The 22,555-nt window shown below is 39.7% G+C and overlaps 1 protein-coding gene and 1 long non-coding RNA gene across 2 annotated transcripts in view; both read right to left on the bottom strand.

The window, feature by feature from the left end:
* NGR-A29 (neuropeptide receptor A29) overlaps window positions 1-22,555 on the bottom strand; it is a 91,085-nt gene that overhangs the window by 29,596 nt on the left and 38,934 nt on the right. Inside the window, exon 3 of the mRNA NM_001134273.2 lies at window positions 10,240-10,345. Coding sequence (NP_001127745.1) covers window positions 10,240-10,345 — 106 coding nt within the window. The remainder of the gene's footprint in view (window positions 1-10,239; window positions 10,346-22,555) is intronic.
* LOC134200895 (uncharacterized) lies at window positions 17,931-18,906 on the bottom strand. Its single transcript, XR_009976004.1, has 2 exons — window positions 18,742-18,906; window positions 17,931-18,643 (listed from the first exon to the last, which is right to left on the bottom strand). It is a non-coding gene; the product is annotated as an uncharacterized LOC134200895 (long non-coding RNA).

The following is a 22,555-nucleotide window of genomic DNA, read 5'->3' on the forward strand; positions in this document are numbered from 1 at the left end:
TGGGGCAGCCGTTGTAAATAACTATACTGAGGCCTTAGAACTTATATCTTAAGTTGGGTGGCGCATTTACATTGTAGATGTCTATGGGCTCCAGTAACCACTTAACACCAGGTGGGCTGTGAGCTCGTCCACCCATCTAAGCAATAAAAAAAAAGAAAAAAAAAACATGGAACTCCATTCATACTTCTATCAAGATCACTCGTTGATATAATATATTATCTCAATTTTTCTACGAAATAAGTACAAATATACTTATATACCTAGTACTACTAATACTAATATTTTAAGTTGTCGTAGCCTAAAGGATAAGACGTCCGGTGAATTCGTATCAAGCGATGCACTGATTTTCGAATCCCGCAGGCGGGTACCAATTTTTCTGATGAAATATTTATGTACTTAACAAATGTTCACGATTGACCTCCACGGTGAAGGAATAACATCGTGTCAGTTTCAGTACCAGTAACAGCATAGTACTGAGACCTTAGAACTCATATCTCAAGGTGGGTGGCAGCATTTACGTTGTAGATTTCTATGAGCTCCGGTAACCACTAACACCAGGTGGGCCGTGAGCTCGTCCACCCATCTATGCAATAAAAAATAAATACTATTTAATTTTTTCTAAGAAATAAGTACAATATCTCAAAAACTTGTTTGGATTCTTATACCGTTTGATTGAAAAGTCTTGAAAGTTTCAAAGTTATAACTACCTTCATGATTCGCCTTGAAAATATAGAAGTGTTTGGAAGTTGTCAATCAAATCATAAACTGTTATCTGAGTCGCACATAGAGTATTTAATAATACTAGAGGCAGTAGTCGACATTCGACTATAATTAATTGGAATTGTAAGTTTGTACACTATTATGATTGTATTTTATACTTCTATAATCATAAATTTCGCCAAGGCTACACTATAAAAAAATATTAATAAAGACAAACAATATTTAATCTATTCTCAATTTGACCACAGACGTCAAGAACAAAAGTTTGACAATAATAGTATGCATGCTTGTGTGCGTCAAATACATGGTATATAGTGTGTGTAATGTTTTCTTTATTGATTTAATGTATCTTTTATGCATTATTTAAAAAAAAATTAGCATTGTGCACTTCTTCTCTATATTCTCTATAAGTGTAGAAAGTTTCATACTTCTCCGTCCGCGCAATTTTCGTAAAAAGGGGTAAAAAGTTTTTGCTTCCCGTATTAATATGTAGATAAGCTAAAGTATCGATTTGCATCTTTATTCAATGATGACGTCATTTGAGGAAATAAGCTAAAGTATCGATTTGCATAAAGTCAATGATAAGGTCATTTGAGGAAAAACATCTTTTCAATTTTTCAATAGGCCTTTGTTTTCTGTAATCATTAAGCTAACTCCTCGATATGGTTTTTAAATCGTTTTCATATTGAATCAAAGGAAAATCTAATAACTACCTAGACTAATTAATTTAGAGCCATAAAGTAATTGAAAGCATTAATTATAAACGAGTATCGTATATTACTTGATAATAATTGATAGTAACTGTACGATACTTTATGAAAGGGCAAAGGTTAAACGGGTAACATGATCAACAAAATTTTAACGAAGGCTTGCGATTATTTGTAACTTTAATCGCCTCGCAGCACCAGGAAAGTTTGTGACACTGATAACTTTTTTTATTGTTATTGTAAGCAGACGAGCAAACGGCCTGATGGTGAGTGGTTACCGTCAAGTCGCTGCCTGCTGTTAGATCATGATTGACTTCCACGGTGAAGAAATAATATCGTGTAATAAAAATCAAACCCGCAAAATTATAATTTGCATAATTACTGGTGGTAGGACCTCTTGTGAGTCCGCACGGGTAGATACCACAGCCCTGCCTATTTCAGCCGTGAAGCAGTAACGCGTTTCGGTTTGAAGGATGGGGCGGCCGTTGTAAATGATAAAACTGAGACCTTAGAACTCATATTTCTTGGTGGGTGGCGGCATTTACGTTAAAAACGTGAACACTTGGCTAGGCAGTAGCTTGGCTCTGCCCCTGGCATTGCTGACGTCCATGAGCGACGGTGACCACTTACCACCAGGTGGGCCGTAAGCTCGACTACCTACAATGGCAATAAAAAAAAAAAACTTTACATCAAGTGGACTGTGAGCTTGTCCACCTATCTATGCAATAAATAAATAAATAAACATTACTACAGGGCCCATTTCTGAGTTCGGAATTAATATCTCTATATTCGGAGTTAAAGTTCTGAATGTTGTTCTTGTCTCATGACTTTTTCGGCACGCGTAACACAGGAGAACATTTCGTCTAGAGACTTTTGCATGTCAAAAGTTTGCATGTCAAAGGCTTTTATTAGTTAGAAGAATTGATTTAACGACGAAAAGCACTTTATGAACTTTATGTTTCTTTTGTATTTGTTTTAATTATTTTTTATTGCTAGAATGGTGGACGAGCTCACAGCCCACCTGGTGTTGAGTGGTTACTGGAGCCCATAGACATTTACGACGTAAATGCGCCACCCAACTTGAGATATAAGTTCTAAGATCTCAGTATAGTTACAACGGCTGCACCACCCTTCAAACCGAAACGCATTACTGTTTCACGGCAGAAATAGGCAGGACTGTGGTACCTACCCGTGCGGACTCACAAGAGGTCCTACCACCAGTAATTACGCAAATTATAATTTTGCGGGTTTGATTTTTATTACACGATGTTATTCCTTCACCGTGGAAGTTAATCGTGAACATTTATTAAATACGTGTTTCATTAGAAAATAGGTGGGGATACCTGCGGGATTCGAAGATCGTTGCATCGCTCGATACGAATGCACCGGACGTCTTATCCTTTAGGCAACGACGACTTTAAATTATTCCAAATAATATTCCAAAGCATCCCTTTATTTGGTCCTCACGATAGATTTATATCACTTGAACCTACATGAATTTCGTCGCAAAGTCGAAGTTCGAAGTCGTCGTGGCCTAAAGGATAAAACGTCCGGTGCATTCGTAGGTAGCGATGCACCGGTGTTCGAATCCCGCACGCGGGTATCAATTTTTCTAACGAAATACGTATTCAACAAACGTTCACGATTGACTTCCACGGTGAAGGAATAACATCGTGTAATAAAAATCAAACCCGCAAAATTATAATTTGCGTAATCACTGGTGGTAGGACCTCTTGTGAGTCCGCACGGGTAGGTACCACCACCCCGCCTATTTCCACCGTGAAGCAGTAATGCGTTTCGGTTCGAAGGGTGGGGCAGCCGTTGTAACTATACTGAGACCTTAGAACTTATATCTCAAGATGGGTGGCGCATTTACGTTGTAGATGTCTACGGGCTCCAGTAACCACTTAACATCAGGTGGGCTGTGAGCTCGTCCATCCATCTAAGCAATAAAAAAATAAAAAAAGTTATCCGCTTTATTCTACTGGTGTTGACACGTCGACTGTGGATTTTGTTCAAATGATATTACATATATCGAAACGAATTCTTGTTTTATTCCTACTATTGCTTCAAAGAGGAAGGAAATATGACGATTGAAATACTACAGCCGTGTCGCCGGTTCAGTTCGCCTTTGTCCAAATTTTAAAAACGAAAAGACATTGCAGTCGATTCTAAACAATAATCGGATAGACTATTATGTAATTCGTACCAACAAGCGTGCGAGCAACCGAGAGCTCCCCGAGAGATTCTCGATATCGATTATCGATAAATCGAAGGTCCGATTATATCTTTAAGATGCGTGCGTGTTCGGTTGAAAGGTGCACTGATGCGTTTATATCTCCTGTATCATCTTCGTTGTGCATAACTCGTGTTCATTCACCCGATCTTCAAGAGGGGTGACTTGACATGTGCTTTGAATTACAGCGATAATAATTCTTAGGATATTTAACTGGAATATTGGTGGTTAGGTAGATTTTGCGTATTTTTTTAGGAAGCACCAGCTAAACGCCGATCTGTGACATGTTCCGCAATTGTTTTTTCATTAATGTATATCTCATACATTACCCTACGCTGGCCCTAGAGAGCAAGGACGAGGCCATAGTTGTTTGATAGATTCGAACATCTTTGATAGGGTTGATTCTCTGATCTGATTTTTTTTGGAACGAAGTTCCTTATGGGACGATGCGGAGGGGTACTCTAACCGGGAAAAAACGTCCGTAACGTAAGATTTTTTTAGTAATGCACACAGTGTACGACTTAGCTTTGTAATAACGTACAAATTAGTAAAGAACACAGTCTACGAATTAACTTTGTAATGACATACAAAAAATAACATTTTTTATCATTCATTGACCACGATCTCAGAGCGTTCGTTTGCGCAATACACTAACTCTTATGCAAACAACTTTAATTTTGTTATTATGCAAACAACTTTTTATTTTATTTTTGTCAGGAGGAAATCACCGGAATTCCGCCCTCCACTGGGGACGGAGGGCGGGGCATGTCGGAGTTGAACCGACTAAAACCTCCTGTCGCTCAACAACCAGCATCCGAACCTCGCATGAGACAGAACTCATGAAAAGGCAAGGGGGGGAAAATGAAGCGCTTAGTGCGGAGCACATCTCTCCCATCACCCTCCCCCTCAGGACGCCGGACCGGCGGTCGTCGGCGCCACGACCACCAGCCCTCTCGGTCAGCAGGCTATACAAACCCGCCTGGAGGGTCTGGCATAGAGCACTTTTGGTGTAACTACAATACTCAAAAGTCTGTAAATGGATCAGATGTGGATGGATGAAGCGGATGTGAGGTATCGGGTGCGAAAATCAGATAACCTTCTTTCAGCAACATTCCGAGGACGATATCCTCAGAATGTTTCTGAAAGAAGGTTATCAAACTCGTGTCTGTAGGTCACTATTCGAAGGAAGTCTTCGGTCTGATGGATCTTGTTCAATTTAACCCTACGAAATTGAAAGTTGGCGTGATACTGCTGAAAAGGGTGAACTTACTGTGGCAAATTTATTTTGAAGAAACCCCATTTAGTTTTTCCAAGAGAATAAGGACCTTTATTTGCTGCGTTGTTCAGTATCAGGGTCAGTGGTAGTTCAGATATAATAAATTGGGAGTTCATACCTTGAGTTTTGGCGCTCCTGTCTTTACATAAGTGGTGGCAGTCACGTTGCGTTGTTTATAGGCTTTGTTAACCACTTGAAATCGGGTGGGCCGTTCGTCCATCTATGCCGTAAAATAAAAGTTCCTAACACTTTACAATTTCCGTAGCCATCATCGTTTTCGACGCGCGAAAACCGAAACGGAGTCTATATTTTCTCTTTTGACTAACATTTATTACATAAAATTATTTTTAATTATATTTTTACGCAAGTGGTCTCTTTATTATAAGAGCTCTGAGATTTTTAATATTTGAAGCAGAGTACTCACTGAACTGAGTGGAAACGTCGAGATGAGAAATTGTAACAATGTAAAACATCTATACTAATATTATAAAGAGGAAAGATTTGTTTGTTTGTTTGTTTCGAATAGGCTCCGAAACTACTAGACCGATTTGAAAAATTCTTTTTCCATTAGAAGCCGACATTGTCCCTGATGAACATAGGCTACTTTTTTAAATTTTTTTTAATTTTTTTTTTTTGTTTCATGTATGTTTTAATGTTTCCGAAGCGAAGCGAGGGCGGGTCGCTAGTTGTTAATAAATTCATTATCGGTAGGTAAAATTATATACACATCATATAATATTGTCGGTATCCAATATCTTAATAGACTTAGCAGAGGATGGCGATTTTGGCGGATATTATTTTGCGTCTTGTGACAAATTGACAAAATATACAATTAAAAAGTAGATCTAGTTCGTGAATATATGTAAATGCTGATTATAAAAACAATGCAAATGAATATTGTGCCTTGCAATGAATGGAATACAATTCGATTATTATATAATTGACGGCGTTAACGATATTTCTGTTAAACAGCACGTGCAATAAGAGTGACTCATACACAAGCCGGGTGCGCCGGCCGTGTCATTCCACTCGTAAAACAGCACGTGCAACAGGAGTGACTCATAGATAAACCAGGTACCCCGGCCGTTATAAAAAGGCGGTCAGTGTTAGCAACTCTCCGGTTTGAGCCCCGCGAGCTCACCTGCAAACGTTAGGGCGAAGCTAAAATAGCCTCTCAAGGCTACCAGCATAGGTAGGAAAAAAAAACGCAATGGACGACCTGGTGAAAATCTCTGGGCCACGTTGGTCGGTCATAGTACAAACTATCTAAGTATCTATATATTAATACGTGAAGCAAAAACTTTGTACCTCTTTTTACGAAAATTGCGCGGACGGAGGAGTATGAAATTTCTCACACTTATAGAAAATATAGAGAAGGAGTGCATAATGCTAATATTTTTTTTAAATAATGCATAAAAGATACTTTAAATCAATAAAGAAAACATTACACACACTACATATCATATTGACGCACACACGCATGCATACTATTTATTGCAAACTTTTGTTCTTGACGTCTGTTGTCAAATTGAGAATAGATTAAATATTGTTTGTCTTTGTTAATATTTTTTATACTGTAGTCTTGGCGAAATTTGTGATTATAGAAGTATGAAATACAATCATAATAGTATAGAAACTTACAATTCCAATTAATTATAGTCGAATCTCGACTACTGCAGGGCCACTAGTAAAGTGAAATTCATGAGGATATTCTCAAACTCGGATATTATAAGTTTAACGATGACAGTGATGAGAAACGCAAACTTTATACATCGATGTTAGTCATCGGTAACTTTATGAATCTTGGTACAAGATTACTTTGCAAGTACCTACTCGTAATATTTGTCAGGCGTAGTTAATATTCACTAATTTCATTCGCAGCATGAGTATTCTCGTCTCAATTCGGAGCTCGTGAAGTCTACGTGTGCGGAGACGAAGAATGATAATAGATATTATATAATAGATAATAATATATAATAATAGATGATAATAGATATATTTACTGGTGGTAGGACCTTTTGTTAGTCTGCACGGGTAGATACCACCGCCCTGCCTATTTCTGTCGTGAAGCAGTAATGCGTTGTAACTATACTGAGACCTTAGAACTTATGTCTCAAGCTGGGTGGCGCATTTACGTTGTAGATGTCTTTGGGCTCCGGTATCCACTTAACACCAGTTGGGCTGTGAGCTCGTCCACCCATCTAAGCAATAAAAAAATATTGATAAATATATAGATAATCGGGGTAAAATCAACCACGGCACGGAGGATAGTCTGGAGTGACATTCCTTCGTGTTCGTGTTAGTCATTATCTCCTGCGTTACGATAGGATGCTAGGTTTTTTTTCAGGTTGTAATGTGATGTTAGATTGAGTATTGTACGCGGATTTGTCCACAAGTCCTCTTCAAATATTCTTTTTTTTTTTTTTTTATTGCTTAGATGGGTGGACGAGCTCACAGCCCACCTGGTGTTAAGGGGTTACTGGAGCCCATAGACATCTACAACGTAAATGCGCCATCCACCTTGAGATATAAGTTCTAAGATCTCAGTATAGTTACAACGGCTGCCCTACCCTTCAAACCGAAACGCATTACTGCTTCACGGCAGAAATAGGCAGGGCGGTGGTACCTACCCGCGCGGACTCACAAGAGGTCCTACCACCAGTAATAATTTTCGTACACTTCATTCCTTCATCTTGTTTCCCGCAGGTGTGCTTCGACTGTCATTCTCTTTTTTTAAATCACTTTCTTCTCCTTAAAATAGTAGTAGGATTAGTTGTGGGTCAAATATTGAGAATATTTTGGTTTTAGTTTTTGTCTAAGAACAATAACAAACTGTGAACTGTATTCACTGATGTAATTTATTATTCTTTAAGTAAAAACAAATCGTTTTTATCAGATCTACACTAGTTGAAGAGCAACGCAAATGTCAGTGGGGAGTTAAAAGTATTTTAGGAATTTATTTTTAGGGCAAAATTTATCTTTCTCTAGCGTTCTGTTAAGTGGCCGCTATAAGCAAACTTCCAGACAATTTCTGACGGAGTATACGAAAACATATCATAATATTTCATAAAAGCTTTCAGGCTTAAAATTTCATCGTATAGATTTAACTCAATAAAGAAATAAATTTACTAAATACGCTACGTATTGTTGGGCCGGTAAGAGTAACGCCATCTATCGCCGAACGAATATCGAAAGATCTAGTAGCATCTAGAACGCTCGAGAAGTACAACGCCATCCATTGTCAGATAGCGGAAACACACAATACTAGACTTTTGTGGAATATTCTCGACGATCCTAGGGATTTCGTCTCGACTATAAAAGCGTAATCGGAAGAAGCGAATTGAGAATTTTAAAGTGTTTGTGAAGTGTTTTAAGTGTTCTAAGTGCTAACGCAGCTTTAATTTATACTTCGGTGGAATTTTTATTTATCCCGAACCCTAGCGCATAACAGTATTAACATTTATCTTGAAGCCGTTACTAAAGCTCTAACCAAAAAGAAAAGAAAAAAAAACACCCCATTGCTTTGTCAAGCTGTACCGCACTGAAGTATGAAACCTATGGAAATGAAACGTCAACAAAAACGCGTGCCACTGTGACGTCATCTGGCCGCTAAACATGGCGGTTTTAGTGCTGCCCAGAAGATTTTAATGTCATTAGGTTTTATCGATAAACGTTCTTGGTTCATTTTATTTTAAATATTGTTGAGTATTAATTATTTGTAAAATTTATACTTTAATAGGAAGCAAGTATATTGTGCAAAGATGATAAGATTTAGATGTGTGAAATCTAAGACAAGTTCATGCTTCAAATTTGCCAAGTAAACGATATGATGATTTTTAAAAGTTGCTACATTGATTTTATAAAGTTGTCGTTTGACAACTCAGTCATCGCAAAACATAAACACATGGCGTAGTAAAATGCCATCTGCCCATTTCTAGCATACTATATTATAACGTCGTTTCGTATGTTGCCGTCTTGCTCGCACTTGCGTATAAGCCGGAAAGGGATGAAAGCTTTATGTCGGCAATAAAACGTTAGCAAGCTAGCTATGCTGTTTTGCATATCAAAATAAGAGTACGTGTTTTTCTTAGACTACTTACCTCTCTATTACAATCTATTTTAATTGTGTTGCTGACTCTAAAGTCCGTAATACACTACCGCAACGCACCTCAAGGTAGGTGCGCCGCCCCATTTAAATCACTATCACTTGAGAGTGATTCAAAATTTAAACTTATCAAGGGACCGCGTGATAAAAAAAACACCTACAGAACATTTATTTAATTACAAACGTCATTCCTTGTGACTTCCTCTCTAAAATCACTTAATTATTAAAATTTTAACGAATTTACAATAGTGTGTTACTCGCTACAGAATAAAACTATTTTATTTAAATACTTCCGAAGAGAGATTTTGTCGGTAACCTTTTTCCCGAAATATCTAAACAGAATGTCTAAAATATGTTAATCTATATCTATACTAATATTATAAAGAGGAAAGATTTGTTTGTTTGTTTGTTTCAAATAGGCTCCGAAACTACTGGACCGATTTGAAAAATTCTTTTTCCGTTAGAAGCCGACATTGTCCCTGATGAACATAGACTACTTTTTTTAAAAAAAATTTTTTTTTTTTTTTGGATTCATGTGTGTTTTAATGTTTCCGAATCGAAGCGAGGGCGGGTCGCTAGTAAATTATATCAATAGATTCCGACCAAAAATTGGTGTCCGATTTTTCGAAGTAGTGCTCCATAATGAATTTAAATATATATAGATAATAGTTTTGGGGCATCGACATTCTTGGGATCCTATAAATTATGTTTTAAGCGGGGTAGCATGATAAAATAATAAATTTTATATAAGCAATCATATTAAATCCATATCAAACTCAATAAATAATGTACAACCTAAGACAGACGGCTGAACTGACGTGACAATGACATTTGGTGCGCTAAACATGGCGGATTTTCGGCCTCGTTAGGTATTTACGTATATTCATGTTTCATTTTATGTACGCACTGAAATACTGTTATATTGTTTTCCTGCGAGTTACAATGAGCTGAGTAAGAAGGAGATAGATATATGTTTATGTGTGTGCTTTCAAAATGGGTGCTATTTGTATAAGCAATTGTACGTATAGAACAATATGTCGCGTCCCTACTTTAAAGTTCTATGCTGTAACTAAATTGATAAAATGTCATTATTTGTCATTTCAAGATATTACCAAATTAATGATAATGGTAAGTCGTTTGCTTATATACGCGTCAGAATCATGACTTGAGTGACATAATCTGCGGTGAGGTTTACCTGCGGTAAGCTGCATGCTAGTGCGCCGACCCAGGCACAATACAGCATCTGCCTACTTCTGCGTTTTGCTTCCGGCAACCTCAGCGGATAAATAACAGCAAAGAATCTGAAAAAGAAAAAGAAAAACGATTTTTTATATACATCGGCGCGGTTCGAAGGGTGGGGTAGCCGTTGTAACTATACTGAGACCTTAGAACTTATATTTCGAGGTGGGTGGGGCATTTACGTTGTAGATGTGTATGGGCTCCAGTAACCAGGTGGGCTGTGAGCCCGTCCACCCATCTAAGCAATAAAAAAAATGAGGTGACATCTTTCATGGACATAATGTCCAATTTGTCAATGTTTTGTATTGAAGTTCACTTTGTTGGTGCAACTAAATAAATTAATAAGTACTGATCAGGATTTCAGAGCGCAGTTACAAAATTAACGCATTATCATCGTGCTTGATGCGTAAGTAAGTATTCAAGTAAAACGGACGTCTTAAAGTGGGTGGGAAAATGACGTTCAAACATTAGGTTACATGCAAACAAATATGTGTATTTACAAGCTAATGAGGACAAGTGAGATGAGGACTGCCGGCATGACCTGGAGTGATGTCAAGGGGCGCCAGACAGGGTCAAGTGGAGACAACTTGTGAGGGCCCTATGTACCAGCGGGTTACCCTAGGACTACAACAACAACAAACTAATAAAAGCGGGCTTAAAAAGAATTATGGTTCCGCGTCAAAACCTTAAAACCCATCAAACAGTGACAAAAGAGCCCTGACAAAATCTGAAATAATATTAGTGTGGAATGGAATATTGTACGGAAGTATTATTAATCTATATATATAAAAGAAAGTCGTGTTAGTTACACCATTTATAACTCAAGAACGGCTGAACCGATTAGGATGAGAATTGGTGGGGAGGTAGCTTAGAACCAGAAGAAGGACATAGGATACTTTTTATCACGTTCCCGTTGGACGTGACATAAAACGTGGTATAACAAAATGCAACTGATATGGAATAACAAAACGTAACTGACAACTAAACGTAGTGTAGTCTATGGTTAATTATAATACAATTTTGAAGTTGACCGGTTGATGTGTTTGTTTCGAGTTTCTATTAGCTTATTGTGCCGAGATGATTAATCATTAAGAAAATCATGGCGCGACCAATACGATCAAATCTTTCCCGTTGAAGTCGTAATGCAACTAGGATTCGAGACATTGCGAGTGAAGGGACTGAAGATAATAATAATAATAATAACAACAAAAATACATGGCCAATAAAGAATCATTAAAATGCTTGCTTTTTTAATTTACATTAATTATCCAAATAAAAATTGACCTTGATAAAATAAAAAGTCTGTTTATTTATTGCTTCTAAGGCGGTACAAAGTTCGCCGGGGCAACTAGTATGAGATAAATCCACAGTAAAGTGCGGTCTTAACCTTTAGCGGATTTAGTCTGTGCATAATAATATTGTTATCAGATTATTCTAAGCTAAAACTTTAGTACCGTGTGGGGAAACGAAAGGGGCGTACGGAAGATGCCCCCGGGCTGAATATAAACACTCTACGAGGGCGGGATGATAAGTAACTAGCCTCTACTATTTAAAAAGTTAAAATTAATAAAAAATATATGTCATTTTTAAATTCGTATCTCTGGCCACCTGTGTTCTAAATTTGATTTGGGTGGCGTGAAAATTTTATTGATTTTTTATCATTTGAAAATATATTTCGTCAAGTGTTTTCAAAATGGATAAAATTGAACAAAGAGCGGTGATAATGTTTCTTTATATGAAGGGCGTGAAGGGCTTGAAGGGGAAAATATCTATGACGAGTCAAAGAATGTTTTGGGTGAATGTGCTCCTTCTTATGCTACAGTAAAAAACTGGGTGGATGAGTTGAAACGCGGTCGTACATGTGTCCAAGATGAAGCCCGCCCCGGACGCCCAAAAAGCGTCACGACTCCGGAAATGGTCGTGAAAGAACATGATATAGTTTTTACAGATCGACAACTGAAGTTATCTGAAACAGCTGATACTACAGGTATCTCAAAAGAATGGGTACATCCTATCCTAAGTGAGGAATTAAATATGAAAAAAGTGCGTGCGTACAAAGTGTTGAAGTGGTGGTGAAGTGTGAAGTGTTGTGTCTGAAGTGGAGAATTCTCTGGGGCGAGTCTCCGAATGGGGTGAATTGAACTTGGTTCAATTCAACCCGATAAAGACACAAGTTTGCGCGTTCACTGCAAAGAAGGACCCCTTTATCATGGCGCCGCAATTCCAAGGAGTATCCCTGCAACCTTCCGAGAGTATTGGGATACTTGGGGTCGACATTTCGAGCGATGTCCAGTTTCGGAGTCATTTGGAAGGCAAAGCCAAGTTGGCGTCCAAAATGCTGGGAGTCCTCAACAGAGCGAAGCGGTACTTCACGCCTGGACAAAGGCTTTTGCTTTATAAAGCACAAGTCCGGCCTCGCGTGGAGTACTGCTCCCATCTCTGGGCTGGGGCTCCCAAATACCAGCTTCTTCCATTTGACTCCATACAGAGGAGGGCCGTTCGGATTGTCGATAATCCCATTCTCACGGATCGTTTGGAGCCTCTGGGTCTGCGGAGGGACTTCGGTTCCCTCTGCATTTTGTACCGTATGTTCCATGGGGAGTGCTCTGAGGAATTGTTCGAGATGATACCGGCATCTCGTTTTTACCATCGCACCGCCCGCCACCGGAGTAGAGTTCATCCATACTACCTGGAGCCACTGCGGTCATCCACAGTGCGTTTCCAGAGATCTTTTTTGCCACGTACCATCCGGCTATGGAATGAGCTCCCCTCCACGGTGTTTCCCGAGCGCTATGACATGTCCTTCTTCAAACGAGGCTTGTGGAGAGTATTAAGCGGTAGGCAGCGGCTTGGCTCTGCCCCTGGCATTGCTGAAGTCCATGGGCGACGGTAACCACTCACCATCAGGTGGGCCGTATGCTCGTCTGCCTACAAGGGCAATAAAAAAAAAAAAAAAAAAAAGTACACATGTCAGAAGTGAAACTTTTTTGGTGAACTAATTCTTGCTTATATTTATACAAATCTAAAACTTTAGATTTCCGAGACTTAGAGGAAGGGAAAAAGGAAGATATGTTCCCGCCAAAAGTCTGTCAAATGTCAATCTCAAACCTTAGTGTTGACAGTCACATTATGTTTAGATTTCTAAATTGTAAATGACTAATATTTTGCGAATTGAATTGACTAATTTAATTTCATGCTATTTGAGTAATGTTCCAAATTCTTTTCATTTCATTTTAATTTCTATTAACATTTTTCACAAAAAAATTATAAAATATTAGGCTGTATGGTATGATACATTTGCCTTTCCAGTTGGAAAAATACAACAACTACTACTACTGACATTTTACAAGTACTTAATTTCAATAGTAGTTTGATGTCACTTCCGTTGCACACCTGCGTGACTTTCTATAAAAATTTTACCCTCATTCGCCTAAAGAAGTTTCACTTCAAAAAGTCATCGGCCCGTTGGGTGCCGCGATTGCTTACGCACGGTCAAAGAAGGATTCGGGTGCAAACTCAAAAGAATATTTGGACCGTTACAGAGTAATAAAGCCGATTTTTATGTCGATTTGTAACAACAGATGAAATATGGGTTCGTTATTACACGCCAGAATCAAAAATTCAGTCAAAACAGTGGACGCAATCGGGATTTCCGGCTCCAAAAAAGCCATGGCTGTAAAAGCGATGGCTTCCATCTTTTGGGATGCAGATGGGATCTTGATGATAGATTACCTTTCTAAAGGCCAAACGATTAATGGAGAATACTACGCTAATCTTCTAAATAATTTTCATCAATGTATTCAGCAAAAACGACCAGATTTGGCGGGAAAAAAAAATCGTCTTCCACCAAGACGACGCTAGGGTTCACACATGTGTTAAAGCTATGGCAAAAATCAACGAATTGAAGTATGATTTGCTGCCCCTTATTCCCTAAGCTCAAAACTTTTTTAGGCGGACAGAAATTGGCCACAAATGATGAAGTCATAGCCGCTGTAGAGGAGTATTTTGCAGGCCTCGAAAGATATAATTTTATGGAAGGCATTTACTGCTTTAGAACGAAGATGGAATAAGTGCGTAGAGGTTCACGGAGACTATGTCGAAAAATAAAATTAATTTTAACACGGAAAGTTAAGTGTTTTATTGTTAGGCTAGTTACTTATCATCCCGCCCTTGTATAATTAGCTTATAAATTTAGTATAAGATTTTCCTAGACATACCAAACTAGCCTAACTCTATTATCAACCTTTATCCGATTATCATGTTCTAAAATTTGGCTCAAGAGCGAGTACATTTCGTAGTGGAAGCAAAACAGACTTCTAATAAGGATTCTAATTTTCTTTTTGCCTTCGGAGTTTTTATCAAATTGCATTGTGTTGATACAGGAGTTCATTGGCATTACAAAGTAGATGCCGTTGTCGCCTTCTCTTAAAATGAACGCGCCGGAATGGAACCTACGTCATCTGTCAGATTAGAAGCGTCCTCTGACTCCGCTTTTCCCGCGCTTTCGGGAACACATAAAACTGTTTCAACGTTAGGTACATTAAAGAACAATGGCAATTTTTTACCTGAATGTTTAAAAGGCGTTTTAGATATAAACGAAACTTCATCATTTTATTTGCTCGTTTTTTATACGATGTTAGATTTACGTGGCAAAGCCACGAAAACATCTTAATTTAATAAGCTTTTAATTCGATTTTTGTGTACTTCCGGTTTAATACATTTGTAAAGGATGGCATTAATACTATTGCCACAAAAAAGCAGTATTTTTTGATAAATATTTTCATAAAGTATTTAAAATGATAAATAATAACATTAATTAATTATCCTTTGTTACAATTAGTACATAATTAAATAACTAAATAACAGTCATGGCAGCACCGCAGATGACAATGATTTTAACAGCATGACAACTGACTATAGTCTACTCTAATCTTAAACCTATAACATACTTCAGTGACTAATAAATTAGCTTTGCAAGTCTTCATTTGTCGCAAATATGTGACTATGGCGTTCAAAAGGTTAAAAGTACCTATCTCTGACACACATGTTTACACATTTACAAAGAAGAAAGAACAAACTTTAGAATACTTATATGTACCTAGGTAGCTCTGCAATTGCTAAGCGTACCTACTCGAGTACTATTAGATGTGTATCCTTGGTTCATCATTCTATGATAATGAAACTAATAATGTTATTTAAGCATATCGTTTACTTATTTTTTCAATTTGTTATAGTCCGTGCCTACAAAAATCAGAGACATAAATTTTTTTAAGGGATTTTATGACCTGGTAACTGAGACCTTTATAAGTCATGCCTTATTTTAATTTACATTCATATTTTTATGAAAAATGATATTATGGAGTGAAATGAAATGAAGATGATTAATTTGAGACATTAATCAACTGGGATGAAATGAAATGAGATGATACGGGATGAAGTATAATCTCAGTAAAATGGTGGTCATTTACTAAGATTTTTTCAGTGGACTTTTTGGAGGATCCTGAGAAGTTACGTACAGCGGCTTTATTTCATTTTCCCACATTTGTGCACTTTTACAGATATTAAACAGTTAATAAACCACCATTATTACACATTTAAACCCGAATAAACACGAAATAGACAAAATAAAACAAATCACACAACTTCACTCCTCGCGTTCCCGCCAAAAAGTCTCAGAGACATCTATTATTGATAAATAACCTCAAATTATAAAGTAAACACGTTAATATATATTTTTTGTGACTTTCTTATAACAAAAATATTTCTGATTAAGCTTAAGCTATGTTATCCTATCGTTTTAGCATTTTTTTTATTTCAAGACGCCTCAAATAAATATCAGGTAAAATGTTGTGTAGAAAGCTGCCATTGTTCTCTGTGCATTCATTAATTTAGATGTTAAAACTTAAAGCAAAAACTTTGTACCCCCTTTTACGAAAAACAAAGGAGTATGAAAGTTCTAAGAACTTATAGAGAATATAGAGAAGGAGTGCAGGCTATTAATGTTTTTTTAATTATGCATAAAAATCTATTTAATCAATCATAATAAAAACATTACACAAACTACCATGTATTTGACACAACAATATATACATATAACATTATATATACTCTTTATTTATTGTTAAACTTTTATTTTTATTTAAAGCCTGTGGTCGAATTCAGAATTGATTAATATTGTTTGTTTTATTATTTGTCTATAGCATAGTCTTGGCGAAATCTGTGATTCATCATTCTCCCTTCTCCTAGTCACCTGGGGTCGTCGCATCATATTTTCTCCTTCCATATTCATCTATCATATACTATTTCTTCGCTCATTTCCCTCTTAAGCATATCGTCTTTGATCCTATCCATTTCTTCTTTGTCTACCTCTAATCTTTCTCTATAACCTTCCACATTCATAATTAACACTCTCTTACCAAGCTCATTGTCATTTCGTCTCATCACATGTCCATACCATTGCATCTCATTGGCGAAATTTGCGATTCATCATTCTCCTGCCCTTCTCCCAGTCACCTGGGGTCGTCGCATCATTTTTTCTACTTCCATACTCCTCCATCATATACTATTTCTTCGCTCATTTCCCTCTTAAACATATCGTCTTTGACGCAATCTATGCATTTCTTCTTTGTCTACCTCTTTTTCTATAGCCTTCCACATTCATAGTTAACACTCTCTTACCAAGCTCATTGTCATTTCGTCTCATCACATGTCCATAACATTACATCTCATTGGCGAAATTTGTGATTCATCATTCTCCTGTCCTTCTCCCAGTCACCTGGGGTCGTCGCATCATGTTTCTTCTTCCATACTCCTCTATCATATACTATTTCTTCGCTCGTTTCCGTCTTAAACATATCGTCTTTCACGCAATCTATCCATTTCTTCTTAAGTGTATCTCTTTCTCTATAGCCTTCCACATTCATAGTTAACACTCTCTTACCAACCTCACTGTCATTTCGTCTCATCACATGTCCATATCATTTCATCTCATTGGCAAAATCTGTGATTAAAGAAGTGTAAGTCTTTGACTATAGAACCATAATAATGTTTAAACTTATAATTTAAATGAATTATGGTTGAATTTCGACCACTGGGCCATCACTGATTAATTTAGATACTTGTACTGGCATCGTGTTCCAATAAAGGATTGATAGGAAGTCGCGGTGTTTGCCTATTACACCTTTACATCTTCAAACGTTAGTTGGAACTTTCGAGAGTTTGAGATGCGTCTACACCCTTGCTTTGCAATAGAACTATTTACAATAGCAGATTCTATTCGTGCGAGTGATGTTTGGTGAGTCTCATGATGTTTCTGTGTTAGTATAGGTCACGGAATAGATAAATAAGGTTGGAAAGGCCTTTGCTCTAATTTTGTATTAGAACCAGTGTCGCCGCTTCATCCCCACTATTTTAATTTCTACACATACACACACTGTGATTACAAGTATTTCGCACACAACAAAAACACCCACACATAAATCTCAGGACAGATATTCGTTCGCAAACTAGCACAAAACACCCGTAGGCATACACACTCACACACGCAAAAAGGCAATAAAAATGTTCATACACGCTAGTGCTTGATAAAATCGATATTCTTTATCGATAAATTATCTGATGAATGAATGGAGAAAATGAAACATGAAATAAATATTGAAAAAAAAAACTATTTTACTTTTATTAATTACAAATAGTCACTGTCGCTGGAATAAAACGTATTTGTTAAGCAGTTGGCGCTTGCTATTAATTGCGAATGAATTTTTCAAAACTAAGTGTATTCTGATTTTTTTATGATAAAATCATTTTCAGTAAAATGTTTAGAGCAAATAGTACTCGTCTTTGTCTCCAGTTTCCTCTACCTGTCACGTCAATCCATTGTTCCCTGGCGTTAGGTTCTTTAGGAAACCTAAAATTTTTAATTTACTGCATAAGTCAAATAGCATTTTACTTAGATTTTAATACGTCTTAGACAATATAGTAAATACCCGTAAATTAGAGGTCTACATGTCCCTTTATATTATACCTTCACTTTAATTCAATGATAATAATTCAATAATAATAATACATATTTATTTTACTCAAAATACGTCTCACTAAGAATATACTAGGTATCATTAATTAAATATAAAATAATGCAAAAATTATCCATGTCAAATGTAAATATAGTCGAGAATTCTGTCGATGATTTTACCACACGGTCACCTCACTATCGACAAACTGCACGGCCAATCAGGGCAAAGGCCGAAATTTCAAAGATTGAAGTGTAGAGAACGCAATGCATGTAGTACATTGGAAGCTGACTTGGTCATTGCGTTCATTGGGCGAGTACACATCGCGCAATGTATGCTATTTATAACTTGCTGCAATAATATTGTTAATGTTTGGAATTTCATAATGCTCAGTATATTTTTATGTTTTAGACAAATAATATTGTAATTAAATGGTAATTTCGACTTACCGATCGAAAGATATACCTCCTCGCTCTATACTTGAGGTCTGATTTTTTGTTTTACAAGTTATAATTGCACAACACGGCACTATAAAGCGGAGATCTGTTCGCCAAGTAGTCCGAAGCGCACTAAACGCGGTGAATGAAAGAATCGGTCGAGTTATGTTTGTTCTATCATAACTTTTTTTTTTTTTTTTTTTTTTTATGATTGAAAGTTTACTGGTGGCCCGAAGGCCTTTCCAGTTTCACCAGGACAGGTGGGCGAGCAAAGGCTCAGCCAAGAGGGGTGGGATTTGCTAACAACTGCCCGAGCGCCTCCGAAGGAGACCTAACAACTCAAGAGCAATTGTTTCGCGAATGAATCTACTACCGGATCGGAATCGCGACCCACTGAGAAGATCCGGCGAGAAACTCAGCGGGCTGATGCATGGATTAGGTTGCACGTCGACCTCTTTGTCGAGTTCGACGAGTACGGTTACCGGGGTCCCTAAGCCTGCCCCTAGTATTAGAGCTGAAGGCATCTAATGCAAAGGTTATTGGATCTGATGGATCCGTAAGGACGTGTCTAGGGCGTCGACGGTGACTGGCTCCTGCATGATCAGGATTCGGGGAGTAGTCAGCGGCGGCAACGATAAGGCGATTATCATGACGCATAGCCTTATCGAAGTATCGTTCCGACGCTGACTTCATGTATTTCCGAATTGATTCGAGGCCCAGGTCGTCGTGTAGGTCAACGTTCCTCACGAACCACGGAGCCCCGACAGCTAACCTGCAAAAGCGGGATTGTAGGGATTGGAGGGTGTCTATGTGTGTGCGGGCCGCGTGAGCGAACACCACACTCGCGTAAGTCATGACGGGCCTTATGCAAGTTTTGTAAAGTGTCACCTTGTTCCGAAGGGACATTTTACTCCGCTTACAGATCATGGGGTAGAGTCTACCGAGAATAAACGCGGCACGGTCACGGACTGATTTTATATGCGGGCGGAATGTCATCGATGCATCCAGGGTAACGCCCAGGTACTTGACCTTCCTGGCCCAGGGTATGGGTTGTCTAAAGAGAGTAATCGGGGGTGTGAGATTCCTCCTCCTAATCCGGGAGGAAATCCGTGTGGAGCTTCCCCTCTGAAATAGCACCGCAGTACTTTTCGCTGGGTTGATGTCTATGCGCCATTTTCGGAACCACTGTCCTAGGGCTAGGGTTGCGCTCTGAAGCTTCTTCGCGATTAGAGACTTATTTCTACTAGAATAGTAAACAGTCGTGTCGTCGGCGAATAAAGCTAAATGGGTCGGCGGCGACCGGGGAATATCGTTGACGAATAAGCTAAATAGGAGGGGTGAGAGGACAGAGCCTTGCGGGACTCCAGCTGTGAGAGGTCGTGGGGAGGAGCGGGTTCCCTCGACTCGATATCGAAAAGAGCGGTTCGACAAGAAGTCCCGTATGATGAGCACGAGACTATCCGGCACGCCCATGTTGAATAGTTTGAAAATCAAACCATTGTGCCAGACTTTGTCGAACGCTTTTGCGACGTCGAAGAAGAGAGCTCCCGTGTATAACGGTTTTGGTCGATTAAGCCCCACAAGAATGTGCTCCGTGAGGCGGTGCACCTGTTGAACGCATGAGTGATTTGTACGGAATCCGAATTGTTCATCGATAAGAATGCCCTTGGATGAGACGAAGTCTCTGAGGCGTTTGTAGAGCAGACGCTCATACAGTTTGCCTAGAGACATGAGGAGGCTAATCGGGCGGTAGCTCGTCGGATGATTTTTTGGTTTACCGGGTTTATGTATGCCGATAACGTCCGCTTCTTTCCACACCGCGGGAAAGATACAGTTCGCCATAGCGGCATTGAAAATAGATGCCAACATCACGATGAGTTGGACGGGTAGAAGTTTAATAACGCGGTTGGATATACCGTCGGAACCGGGAGCCTTGCGAGGACGTAGGTCTTTGATCAAGTCTTTAACTTCCATCGGGGTGACGGGTGGTAACGCATCAGAGGGTGGCAAGGAGGCTCTGCGTTCTACCTCACTGTCTACTAATTCTACATGAACAGGGTCCACGGATTGAGTGCTGGGCGTGCACTGGGTTTGCAATGTATCGGCCAGCAGCTCTGCTTTTTCGTCATCATCGAACGCCGCGAGTCGGCCTGAGGGGCCTACGAGGGGGGGCATAGTTACTACCGTATCCGATTTGAGAGTACGAGCTAAGCGGTAGTAAGACCTTTGAGAGGGCGCGAGTCCTTCTAAGAAATCAGACCATCTGGCATCTCGGACTTCGGTGATGCGAGACTTTACGTCGCGTTGTAGGGCACGCATTCGAATACGATTTTCCGCGGTAGGATACCTATCGTACGCACGGATCGAGGCGTTCTTAGCTCTAAGGAGTTCCCTAATATCGTCGGGCAATTTGAAGCGGTGAAGGAAGTCCTCCGCTACAACTTGCTTCGATGACCTATCTAATGTCGAGGTGATGTGTGACGTTACGATGTCTATGGCTTCAGCGGTATCCTGAGGAGACGGGATAGAGTCCGGACTAAACGGAAGCGATGGTGGATCAGATTCAGCCAGGCTGATGCCCAGCGTGTGCCAATCCACCACAGTCCTAGTGACGGGAACGGAATCGGGAGCGCGACCGAGCTTCATAACGACGGGACGGTGGTCTGAATCTAACTCTGAAACTACTTCGATCGAGTGTAAGCGCAGAGTTACGTTTTTTAATAACGCTATGTCGAGTATATCCGGGCGATGCGCGATATTTCGCGGGTAGTGAGTCGGGGTTAGCGGAGCGACGATATCGAAGGCGAGATCATCGACTAACGCGTCAAGCCGCCTGCCATTCGGGGTTGTGGTGTGTGAGTTCCACCTTATGTGTTTACAATTTAGGTCGCCCGCCAGAATGACAGAGCTCCCCATACCGAGCAGCGCCTCGATATCACTGCTTAGAACGATCTTATCCGGTGGAAGATAAACGGACGCGATAACGATCGGCGCGTGTCCCGTCAGTGAGATTCGGCACACTGATGCTTCGATATTAGCGAGCGCGGGAGGATCGAGCGGGACGCAATGCAGGGCTCTTCTATAGTAAATGACGGTACCACCACCACGGGCAGAGAGCCTGTCGTTCCTGACCATGTTATAGTTCGCGATTTTAGGGTCACGGCGCGCGGGCTTAAGTAGGGTCTCCTGCACTAAAAAGATATCAATTTGGTGGTCAGGCAAAAAGTCAGAAACCTGATCACGTTGATTTGCGAGACCGTAAGCGTTAAAAAAACCTATCGTTACGGATAGGGGCTTTATTCTACTTATATACGCCATTGATTACCGGCGGAGTGAGGGGAGGACGTACGTATTTAATGACGCGTATACGTCGGCGTATTCCTGCACAACGGCGATAAAGTGTTGTGCAGTGGAGGCAGCGCGAATGGCGTCGCCCAAAGCGTTAACGCGCTCAAAGTTGATCGACTGAAAGAAGTCGATCGCTAAAGCGAGATTGTCGGACGCGGTCGGAGGGCAAGTCGCGGGAGAGGGACGAGTCGCGGGGGCGGGACGAATCGCGGAGGAGGGAGTTGTAGCCGTGTTCGTGTACGGCAGCGGTTTTGCCCAGGCCGAGACACTGGGCACCGCCGCCGGAACGAACGCTGGCTTAGCCTGCGACGCAGAGGGTGCCGAGGCTTTGATGTCTGGGCCGGAAGCTCGGAGGCTGTTTTGGCGGGCGACGCGGCGATTTATTTTAGGGGCTCGGGGGCAACCACGGTAATTCGCGGGGTGACCCTGTGTTTGACACAGGACGCAGCTAGGCGGTTCCGTCGCGGTTTTTTGGTCG

This window comes from Bombyx mori, chromosome 21 (assembly GCF_030269925.1).
Source record: "Bombyx mori chromosome 21, ASM3026992v2".
Lineage (NCBI taxonomy): Eukaryota > Metazoa > Arthropoda > Insecta > Lepidoptera > Bombycidae > Bombyx > Bombyx mori.